This window comes from Acanthochromis polyacanthus, chromosome 15 (assembly GCF_021347895.1).
Source record: "Acanthochromis polyacanthus isolate Apoly-LR-REF ecotype Palm Island chromosome 15, KAUST_Apoly_ChrSc, whole genome shotgun sequence".
NCBI lineage: Eukaryota > Metazoa > Chordata > Actinopteri > Pomacentridae > Acanthochromis > Acanthochromis polyacanthus.
Genome location: NC_067127.1, coordinates 7,702,072 through 7,714,548, shown reverse-complemented (window position 1 = coordinate 7,714,548; position 12,477 = coordinate 7,702,072). Strand labels below are relative to the sequence as shown.

Here is a 12,477-nt window from a genome sequence, read left to right as displayed (position 1 = left end):
GAATAACAGAAGTAAAATTATAATATTTTGGAAAGGAAAACTGTCAAAAGGCATAGAATTAAATGACATCTGTCTGACAGTTTCTTGATGTGATCTTGAAGTAAGGACAGACCTGACAACAGCTTTTAACACCACCTTCCTTTAAATAGAGTGTGTGCTGTAAAAGGAAAAAAAAGAAAGAAAGAAAGGCAGTACATGAACATAGCACTATGATGTTTCACAGCATCAGCAGCAGCACTTGTAAAATTTAACTAGTGACAATAATGTGACCTTTTTGAAGCAATGGGCACTTAGTATCGGTCATTTCTGCACGTTATAGCCGTCTATTGGCCACGGTGGTTGCTCACTGTCCTGCTCAGTAGTCTTTTAACCAGCCAGCTGGACATGTATGCCCCCCGGTTATTCCACCGGACCTTTACCTCCTCGCTTATAATAGCACCCCACTCTCTCAGTCTTTCGAATGTATTCTACTCATTGTTTACTGTACATGCGGGTCCAGAGTAATAATAAATAAGGAGCGTGTGTGCCGTGCCAACATGATTGATTACGACAGGGAGGCAAGGTCAGGATGGAGGAACAGGCTAGGGCTGTCCGACTCATTGAGTTAACACTGTATCCGTATTGTATGAATGTCACCAGCGATCCTGTGATTTATTACTACAGCCACTGCTCAATTCTCCTTTTCTACCTCCCCCCTTATACCTGACCGAGATATAGGATATGAACAGAAGTGTAGACAAAATTCAGTCTTTCGGTGAGGAGGTTACATCTGTGTTGGAATATTTTAATTTTTTCAAATGAATCATCTGGCTTGAATTGTCAACAAAAAATTAATTAGAAAAAGCAAAACTTTGGCTTTTTTAAATATCCTTTTCAAACATATGTTAATATATTGTTGCCATATGTTAAACTATTTTTGCCACACAGATAATTAAAAAATTATATTTTTTGTTATTCATAAAAATTATCTGAACATATGAATTACACTCACTCACACACACACACACACACACACACACACACACACACACACACACACACACACACACACACACACACACACACTCACTCACTCACTCACTCACACACACACACACACACACACACACACACACACACACACACACACACACACACACACACACACACACACACACACTCCCACCAGCGTTATACCTGCACACAGCGGCTCTGCACAATAACAACAACAAGGAGGGGAAAAAAATCTGAAAGGACTGACTGAATTGTTTATTTGCTTGAATAACACACCAAAAAAAGTCATTGTCACTTTCAACAATATATACTGAACTACTCTTTCTTTTCAGAGGATCTAACCTTTCGTCTTGGACTGAATACACAATGCCCCTCTGGACCTCTGGACTGCTCACTCTTTAGTGCATGTCAAGAAGACACCAGTCTGGACTATTTCCTCTGGGAGGTGGGTAAGCAAGCGCCACGCTCTGTCAGTTAGCGTAAAATGTTTCAGACTGAAGATGGATGGAGACGACGTGTCACTATGGCTCAACCGGGCTTTCACTGCTGCCATGGCCATGTCCTGGTCACATCAACCCAAGCGACCGAATCGCTAGGACCTGTCCTTCCTTTTGAGTTAGCATATACACTACATGACAGAGCTTGTGGCCTTCACTCACTCAGGGCGTCAAGAAAGGAAAAAAGGTCCTTTTGGTATCTCGGGTCATCTGGATGAAACTGGATACTTTGATTGACTTGTTTTGTTTTCGGAAACTTTCACTGTTTTGATATAAGGAAGAAATACTGTACCATGTCAGCAAGAAGTTATTTAAATTTCAAATATTTCAGCTCAGGCAGCATTTTTGCCATTAATATTTTTTACTTTTGCATGATTTCATTTCCAATCACAGAACATCACAATTAAAACAAACCACCGGAGCTAAAAACAAAAAAAAGAAAAAAAAACTTTGAAGGGTCTGATGAGAGAGGACCTTGACATGGAAAGTCTTGGAGCGCTGACCTCTGTGTTTGACCTCCCCCGATATGTTTCCACAGGCAATTCCAAAACTCTCTAGCCAACATTTAAATGCTTCCTGCTTGACAGGAAGTTCCACATCACTCTGTGGGACCTGGGCTAATGCTCAACTGTGCGAAACGGCAGCACGCAGAACCCAGAGTTAATTTATATCATGTCTCATCACCTTTTTGTGGAAGACTGCACCCACACACGTACACAATCAGGCGGAGACAAACATTTGAGCGTGGGCCCCTTTTTGGTCATGCATGCTTGTGTGCAAACACACATACGCTGGACTGGGTAATGTACCTCCATTTCAGTCAAAGGTACAGTATGGAGTGGCCATACACACTCGCTGAAGTAAAAAGTCTCTGTATGACAAGATATTTTTCTCACACTTTTACTCTCTCTCCTTCTATCCCTCTCTCCCACTGTATGTCTCTTACTCACTCACTCACTATTTCACAGTGTTGTTATTGGAATGTGTGTGTGTGCTGGTGCGGACTGTGAAACTGATGAATGACCAGCCATGGCAGATTCATAGTCCGGATCCTGGTGCAGCTGGAGAGGAAACTAATGGCAAGCTGGGACTATGGAGGTCTCAGAGCTAATACCTGTCTCTTCCATCAGGAGACCTGGGGGCATTTTTTTACACCCAGCCAAATAAGAGCCACCCCCCCACCACCACCAGCACTCCTACTTTTAACACCTTCCAACTCTTCGCCGCCACCCCCTCAACATAAACCCCCTCGCCCATGCACATACATACACATGCATGCAGTCTGCACGCATGCACGCACACACGAGCACTCAAGCACACACGCCACACACAGATGGACACACACACACCCCCGCCGAGCCCCCAAACTGTCCAAACTGTGGGGTGCTGGGGGAAGACTTTAATAGTGAATGGGTGGCCTTACAGGTACTGGGCATCAGCTGTCTGGGAGTAAATGTGCGGCAAAAAGACAAGGATGGGCACTTTACTGGACATTGGCTTTTGCTCCCTGCTGATCAGCCACACCATGAAACGCTTCCTTTGTACGGGAGGTTCAGTCATGCAGCTTGAAGTTGTACCCGCGGAAATGTTGTGGCTGTACCCATTTCCCCAGCAACCAGGTTTAATATTGAACCCATGTCTCGATACATATATTAATGTTTGCAGTCATACGCCTCCCAGTGTTATCCTCATTAGTGTTCTATACTATGCTCATCCTGAGAGCAGGCTGTGAAATAGAATCAGAGCGCTAGTGGAAGTCATTAGTCAGTTTTGAGTGTGCATATGTTCAATTGACCTGCAGTATGTAAATTCCTGCAATGCTGGCCTTGCATATGGGCCGAGTGCCTCACTGGAGGCCCGTCCAGCATGGTGCCTCATTACAGAGCGGCTTTCCAGAGTCCTCTCTGTTAATTAGAGAGCCTTTGTCCATCACGTGACTCCGCCAGTCTGACACTCTGAGGTCACAGTAAGGACTTATGGATCTTCCTCCTGCAACGTCCGTTTGTCTATCTGTCTCCTTGCACTGCGCTGCGAGTGTGTTCGGTTTCACATTTTTCATTTTTTGATGTGTGTGTTGGACAGTTTCTTCGATTGAGCGTTGAACTCATTCATCAACTTTCGTGGTCAGAGGCCCGAAATAATTCGCCAACTTCCAAAGTCAATGTTTTGCTTAATTAAGCCTGCTTTTCTGTAATCTACTGTGAAAAAAGAGTCAGGCCAGTCTTGTTTTCTTGTTATAGTCCTAACCGTGAAAATGTCAATTTTTTTTTCTCTCTTTTCTACCTTTTCACCTGCTTGTCAGACTTGCAAAGCACTCAGTGAAATTATCTCCAGGGTAACAACAAAGCACTGTCAAGATACCCAGCATCCTGCGGCTTAATTGTTATTAATTTACTGCAATTAAAATGTGTCTCTCTGTCTGTTTTTTTTCATGCCTTGACAAGCATGGATATTGTTTACACGCAAAGAGAAACTGTTGAAGAACATTTCCAAGCAATGTCACTGTCTATGCATAGCTCTAAGCAATTCCGGCACACATCGCGATAAAGCCCATATTTGAATAGGAGCGGATATCAAACACATTCATTAGGTTACATGCTTCACTTGATTAATTATATCTGAAGAAAATTGCGGGCACTTCGGATCTTAGTCTGGTAGTATCGCCATGTGCCACGGATCCCTAATTTCCAAAAGAAAAGGGAGGGGGGCTGAAGGGGATTTTTTTTTTCTCCCAGTCTATCCCGGACAGCCTGCCTCTCTCCCTAAGGAAATGAACGTATTCAAATGTATCTCCATCAATGAGCACAGTAATTATGAATTCAGCACTAATTAGTAGATACACTACTTTCCTTGCATATTTGATTTCCACTGTGAGATGTTAATAAGGGAAGTGCCCATTTTTGTCCTATCTCATAAAAATTCCAGAGTGTTGGAGGAGGGAGGGAGGGGAGGGGAGGGGAGGGGAGAGGAGGGGGAGATGGGGGAGGAGGATGGGGGCGAGGGAGGGGAGGGGAGGGCGTGGGGGCGGTGGCGGTGGTGGAAGAGGGGGGCAGATGGCGAGAGGGAAACAGGGGATGCATTAAGTATGCATGGAAGTCGAAAAAAATAAGTTTACAGATAATTGGCGTGGTTACTGAGGGGCTAAAACAACACTGCTTACCTTAGTTAACATTCTGCTGGCTAAACATGGCTTTTAAAAGACATACATGCATTGTATTACTCTTCTCTCGTTTACTAGACAAATAAAAGCCTCTCCAGCAGAAAAAAAAAGGACCCCAACTACAATAATAACGTGTTGAATTACTAATGTCACACCCTTTTCAGGGAGTACACATTAGCATATGAATAATAGACAACCACTGATTTTTTTTCTTCACATTTTATATCGTTGTTCAAATGTCATGAAAAAGTAAAACCCAAAACTGTTTTGCTCTCTTACAACGCCAAGGGGTAATTACAATATTTTCCCAGAGAGAGAGAAATAAGAGAAACCCTCCCCTTCTTTGATAATGTTGCTGAAACATATTTACAGTGCACCACTGCTTGTGATTTATTAATATTAGAAGACAGCTTTTGTTGCAATGTTTTCATAGCTAGTGATTAGCACAGCCAGCTACACTGAATAAATTCATAAGTGGATTAAATTATCAAAGTGGAATAAATCTAATAATATAAATGTTTATTGGAAGTGAAGGACTTCATATTTCCAGCGCTGTCAGATTAGGGAGCAGATGGTCACCCTTATGCCAGTGTTACTGTGTGAACGCTCATGTCAGAGGCCATACCTTTACCAATAACATGAACATATTTCTGGACAACACACAATTGCATTGGATACAGTGGATTTATCTAATTAATCCAATCATCTCTTTTGAATGGGGATTTCTGTGCCCATTGGTCTCCTCCTTTTTGACTGAGATTGGTGTCTTTGTGCCAGGCTGCCAGGCTGCCAGCCTAAGAGGCTGGTCCCCTTCTCAAGGAGACTGTTATGACCATGTGGTGTTCGTGCCAACCTCTGGCTGTGGCAGGGAGATATGGAGCGCCCAGAAAAAAACAGAAAAAAAAACAGGGGAAAAAAAAGAAAAACACACAGAAACAGAAATGCAAACACATTAAAACATGTAACTACACAACAAAACACGCTTACACTCGCAAATGCACTTGTGACATCGATGTATACACAGATATAAATAGTCTTTCGCACACACAGATCATGGGTGGACGGGGCTGCCACTCTACGTTCTACTTAATCTGTGATCAGATAGACTACAATAAAGGCAAGCCTGGCAATAGAGGGCACGGGCTATTATGAATGATCTGTATGTCACTCAACACACACATGCACACACACAAACAAACAGGCATGCAAACACACACACACACACACACACACGTACACACAAAGGCGGCCCCCTCACACTCTTATTTGACTTTGTGTGTGCTTCGCTGGGTTTATTATGACAGGCTGAGCGGCGGGGAGGGAATTAAACTGTTAAGCAGACATCAGAGGCAGTCTAATGTTTAATGCAGGAGCCGGGGCATGTGCTGACTGATAATGAATACAAACAGGCCAACGTCTTATTTGTTGTGCTTTTCATTGGGAATGACTGGGGTGCTTGACATCCACAGCTAATGTACTGTACGGGGCTATTGTTCTAACCCCCCTCTCATCCTTCCTCCATATCTCTCTCTGTCTCACTCTCTTTTTTCATTTCACTTGTCTTCCTTTATTGTGCTGATTCTTCAAAGCTGTGCTGTCACCGCCGTCACACAACAAGCCCGTCTTGGGCTCGATGTGACAGGATAATGTTGTAATTCTTGTGGAATCACAATCTCCATCATGATAATGTGTTGATGGGATGTGGTAATAGTTGTTAAAAGGTCACCCAGTGTGCTGTAATTGGCTCTTTCATACTTCACTACGTTTACTACGACAGAAGGCATGACCTCGCTGGCAGAGACGGTAAATATGCCATCTTGAGAGTGTAATTATACAAGCCAAGCCTTCTTGGATCTCTTTCTCCCTCCTCCTTTGCCCTCTCTTGCCACTCGTTTCCTTACAGTCTCACTTTACATGTCCAAATGTAACTGTAAGTTGGCATGATAAATGAAGCAAAGCTGCGGTACAATACTGTACGTATGCCATGATTGGCAACTGTACAGTATTGTTAGGAATGGGCAATTGTAAAATGAAGATATAATTAGAGGAGGCCTCCGAGTTTAAAGAAAATATTCAGATTAATCATTTCCTTCTGTAAGGCTTTGTCCACTTTTATTTAAATGTAAGCAAAACATAAGCTGCTGCATTTTTAGCCTTATATATGGGCCTTTCATACATGAAATATATAAATTTAAGCATGTACAAACAATTTAATATCATTAGAATTGCATTGTGACAGCCCAGGGAATAAATAATAAATAGCAAACCTACATATTTATTTTTCAAAGACAGCAGCTTCAGCTCTGCTCTTAATTAGTTCAAACACGCAATTAGGTGGAAAATATGATTTATGTTTTTTTCGTGCATTAAGTGTTAAGTTGAATCAATACTGTAATTAATATAGTGATACAAAGGGACTGTGTGCAAAAGGCATAATTGGTCTAATCTCACAGAGACAGTAAACACACAGAAGAAACAAAGAATCTTACAGGTAACCTATAATGAAAATATCACAGTTGCCATTTAATGCTGTGATTTTGTGATTTTAGATTTTGTTACATATTTTGCTATTGCTTTTAAAAAATATATCGAGTTTATCTTTATATATACTTTTGTACACTAAACGATTTGATCACATTTTGCTCCAGACCCTTTCAAACTACCCTTTCTAAACTCAGTGCAGTGCTGAGGGTTGAACTTACACAATTTTAAAATTCATGGAAGTGGAACTGGCTCACCTCCTTTTTCTTATAAGAATGTGTTTTCTCCCACATCCAATTGTGAATTTTGCATCTGTGGATTCATCAAATGTGTAATTCTCAAATCACTATAATTTGGAGGGAAAAAAGTGTAACGTTCTGCACCATTGAGTTAGCTTATTAGTTTTAGTTGTAAAATATTTAGAAATTTCAGAAATAAGGAGAAAAGATGTTTCCACTAGAGTCACAATAAAAACTTGTAGACAGGTACATCTCTGATTCCATTTAACTTTATTTCCTTAAGATTCAGGAAATGTAAACAAGCACTTACACAGCCTGCCACCTAAAAGAGTCAGGATTATTGTAATTCTTTACTAATATATGAAGCTGCTATTTACTGAAGTATAATTTATTCTAATTGCTATAATTTTTAATATTAAACTTTTTTTTTGCCTGAAAAATATTCATCACTTTTAGTTTTACCACACTCTGAATTTCCTTTTTGGAATCTTTCCACAAAAGACTGGAAGCTTTTTCTTTTTATCTTGCATTTAAATAATTCCCTGCTTTGCATTTAATGGTTATTTCTGCCAAATGTCTATAACAAAATATGTGAGATAAAAGATTGTGCAGATGCTGTGTAACAAATTTGGTCATTTACTATATATATTTATATATATAATATATATTACTGAAGTACATGTGCTGCTTGTAATGGGGGATACAGATCCATAGCACCTCCCTGTGGTACTGACCATCTTATTGTGTGTGGTGTGAAGTGGTTCCACTTTCAATATCTGATCTTACATCTCTTCAACTTATAGTCGCTTTTATGTGCCGAGTGAGAATTTTCTTGCCATTTTAAGATTATCCTATTAAATTACAGCATCATAAAACATTAAAAAAGAGTGTTTCCTTTAGAAACTTATCATCCAGTCTGACAATATGCTTCATTCAGTTTAGGCGGCTATTGAAAACCACTGCCATCATTGTAACATTGTTATGGTAACTGCTTGAGTGAAGTCACCAAATCTTATTGCAAAATCTCCTACAATATCATAATAACACTTGGAAGCGGGGGCAGCAGAGTTTGACAATAATATATCTGTGGAAATCTTTCCCCCTCTCTCCAGATCCTCAGTGAGAGGCACATCAGAGGAGACATTTGCGCTTTATGAAGTGCATTCATTTGGCCATTTGCCATGTTTCCTCACCAGAGGACTGCTATGATGAATGAGAGAAGAGAAGAAGCAGATTTTCTCTCCCACCTCTCGGCTCTCCCCTGTGATTACTAATACAGAGCCCTGCAACCTCCCACACTATATGAAAACTGTAGGCTTGCTCTCATATCCTGGGTAATCCTCAATTTCCCAGAATCATTAAACTGAGACTAGCATCTCTGATGGCTGGAGATACTTGACATATTATGATTATTATCATATGAATACCTTGTTGTTACCTAGGAAGTGGCAAGGTTGCCTTAAAATCGATGTGGAAGACTGGCATAATAGCCTTTCTAGGTTGCTGCGTTTGAGAATACAAACCGTTGTTTATATGTATACGAATAATCGCTGGGAATTCTGTCCTCAGCTGTTGTCCTGATGGACAAAACAAACATCCGGCAAGAATTTAATGCGGCAACCAGAAAAGTTCAGAGGGAAACTTTTAAATACTTCTACATTTGGTTTTATAGTAACAATTTATTTTTATTGCTGCTCAATCTGCCAAATGGCACGCTTTGTTTCACAGGCTCGTCCATGCAGCCACCTGGAATCTAAAACCCACGTCCCTGACCATAACTATCCGGAGGTGGAGACTCCCTAACTAGCAGAGACACCATGGGCTTGTGGTATGGAAACACTAAAACGTTCAAATGCATCATTTACTGTACACATAAACTCATGTTTCTGATTATAAATGCTACCCTTAGGTGAAAAGGATAAAATTTATAAAGTCGAAATGCTGAATTCAGAGAATTAAAGTCTGCTGCTACTGCGATGGGGGGATATTCTGCTGTGGAGGGCGGACCAGGAAAATTTATGTGGGAGAAAAATGTATGTTCAGCGGATCGGCTCCAAACCAAACATATTATCTTTTGGTATGCCCTCCTCTTCATAGCCTCAATCAGTTGTTCACAGTGTGTAATTCGCTGACATGTTCACCATGCAGAGACTTAGGAGAACATGTTCTCTCTCTACCTCTGAGGGGAAGGATACAGAGCTGATACTGTAGCTAACCTGGCACCTCTTCAAACATTCAACACAGTTTACTCATGGAAGAGTTTATTTTTTATTTTTTTTTAAAGGTAACAAAAATGTTAGAATCAAAACCGAATTGTGTTTTGTGCTTCACTTCATACCCACTTGGTCCACAATGTACAGAGTGGAAGGTTTTTAAGACTTAAGGCACTGTCTTCTGCAAGTTAATGACTAAAAATGTCCAGGAGCATTCAAAAACTGGAAGTGAGCAAGAAAAACAGTGTAGCCCCAGAGGGTTACATTAGCAGATCTCTGCCTCGTCTTCTACATGAGTTCTAGTGACAATTTTGGAGGATGGGTCAGATGAAAGACAACAGAAGGAAAGCAGGATCAAAAGCCACATGCTTTCCTGTATCCTTGCTTGTTCTAAGGGGCATACATAGTGCATTGGATTCATATCAAGGTCTTTGTACAAGGAGAGTCGGCCAACATGCAGTGGCCTTATTATTCTTTACTTCAATAACAAACCCACGTCTTCCCCTCTTGCCATCAAAGGCACAGCTCTCCAGAAGTGAAAATACACATCATATATGAGTCATTCATCTTCCTTGAAATTTAAATAACTCCTTTGAACATTGTCTTTGGTAAGCTGTGGCCAAATATGTAATTCCACATGTGCTGCAATGTATAACATTCGTCTAAGACAATTCGGTGGCAGCCGCACTCCCCTGTTGTCGTGAACACGGTGTAAGAAATGTGCCTTACTTTTCTCATACTGTGAAACTACACCACATAACTTTTCATACCTTTCAATCGACTCCCATTCGCAACCCGGTAACGACATTCACTCCCTCGCCCTGAGTGACAATAACTAAGTTGTCCACATCCATTCCACACAGTTATCCGCCCGTAGCCTATAAAACAGAAATAACGTGGAGGTTTACTCACAGTGAGGGGTTACTCTCAGACCGGACCTGGGCAGCCATTTGAAATGACAGGGCCGCCCATCATGCGCCTCTAACGGGGTCAGGGGGCCTTATGGGGACTTGATCCAGAGCGAGGCCAAGGGGACCGGGCCTTTAGAGAGGATGGATGGAGCCCTGGTAGGAAGGAAGGACAGGCTGATTACATCATTTTTCAGACCCACCAAAAGGCCCTGTAAGGACCTTTGGGCAGCTGGATTGACAGTTGGCCTCTCTGCTAATACATTTTGGAGTGATTTGTCAAAATGAAGAAATTGTTCTTGCTGACCTATCTCGCTCAGCTGTGAGTGACTCAGTCGGTGAGACTTGACGAGACGAAGCGACATATTTCTCATGCTTACAGCGGGCTCATGCTGAATATATGAGATCCAAAGTCATAACAATCATTCATCATCATGAAAAACTCTGACTTTAAAAGCAAAAAAAAAAAAAAAAATCTTTCAAGTGTGAGGAAATGACATTAGAGGAAACATGTCAGGAGCAGAGTTAATCACCTCCCCAGTCTGTGCTGTACTGTAGGTGGCGTTTCACTTCTGTTGCAGGGAAAATGTTTTGTTTTTGTGCATTTCCTGAATATCTACAAATATTCCCTAAAGGCATGCTGCAGTGCGATGTTGCGCCACCTGTTTTCAAGGCGCACTCGTTCCCCGGGGCCTTTCAACAAATCATCTTCCTTGTTTCTCCTGCGGGGAACGAGACACCGTCACTTCTGGGTTTTGGGTGTCATATCATAGCTGAAAGATGCTAGAGCAAATTCGACATTTCCGTCTGTCCCAACAGATAAAGTGAGAATCAAAAAGGCAGGTGATTGTGAAATTACAGAAGCGGCTGGAAATTCTTAGCAGGAGTTTTCCTTTTAGAAATCCATCAGGCTAAAGAAAGCGGTAGCTCCCTGTCTTTGAAATTTTATGGAGAACTAGATTTGGTTTCTTTTTACGTGGTCTTGAGTGTTTAACAAAGGAGATATATTCTTCGCTTTGTTTCTTTTTTCTTTAATGCATAAAATGACATCACCACACCCTCAGCTTAGTCCTGTATCTTTGTCTCAGCAGTGTAGACATAATGACTGACCTGGATTCATACTACTGTTTTCAATCACCATCTCCCTCCAAGGTTATTGGCCAAAATCCAAAGGTTGTTCTGGGATTCCACTTTATCAGAGGCAGCGGCAGAGCAGCATGCGGAGTTAATAATAATTTGGTCTGTGTTTTACAGCTGTTACACAATGGACACTGTGTAAACCTCTTACGACACCGGGGCCTCGGAGCTTTCCATTTTAGAACTAGATCTGTCTCTGTAAGACACTCAATGACAGACAAATAGCAAAAAGATATTGGAGCGAAGAAAAGAACAAGACTATGTAATTGGTGTTAATCTATAATGCAAACAGTATGTTACATTATGTTCTTTTGATGTTGTATTTAGGAGGCAGCGACTGTGAAGAATGTTCCCTTAATAGCACCGGTGTGAAACTTTCTATAGAATTTCATTACAGTCTCCTCACGTGGTGTGAGAAAGCAAAGTTAGGACGGCAGCAAGTAGGTGCTGCCACACTGAACATCTGCTTTCTCCATTACATGCTGAGCTAGAGAACACATTAAAAGCTACAGGTAAGCATTACTTCAGCACTCCTCGGCAACGCCAGTGTTGTTGTAAGCTCACACATTCAATATAGATTAGGCCAACATTATGATAACTAGGTTCATCCAGGCAGCAAACATTGTTAAAAATTGAAATTCTGAAGTTTTGCGCATTTTCCTGTAGAAAATAAAAGGAGTTTAGTTATTTACTGCCTGGCTCGAAACACTTCTAATGATGAAACTGACGTCTGTCAACAATGCCTTTTTTTTGAAGAATAATGAATATATTTACAATGTAATTCAGAACTCCAGTTGCCTCTAGACAGTTGAGCTTCCCCTTCATGCACCTCTGTATTTTATTCAAAGC

At 41.2% G+C, this 12,477-nt stretch overlaps 1 protein-coding gene across 1 annotated transcript in view; it reads right to left on the bottom strand.

Annotated features, from left to right (window-relative positions):
* Nucleotides 1–10,620, bottom strand: part of mgmt (O-6-methylguanine-DNA methyltransferase) — an 84,519-nt gene extending 73,899 nt beyond the window's left edge. The window contains exon 1 of the mRNA XM_051960242.1: nucleotides 10,496–10,620. Coding sequence (XP_051816202.1) covers nucleotides 10,496–10,533 — 38 coding nt within the window. The 5' untranslated portion in view covers nucleotides 10,534–10,620. The remainder of the gene's footprint in view (nucleotides 1–10,495) is intronic.
* Between the last annotated feature and the right edge of the window lie 1,857 nt (nucleotides 10,621–12,477).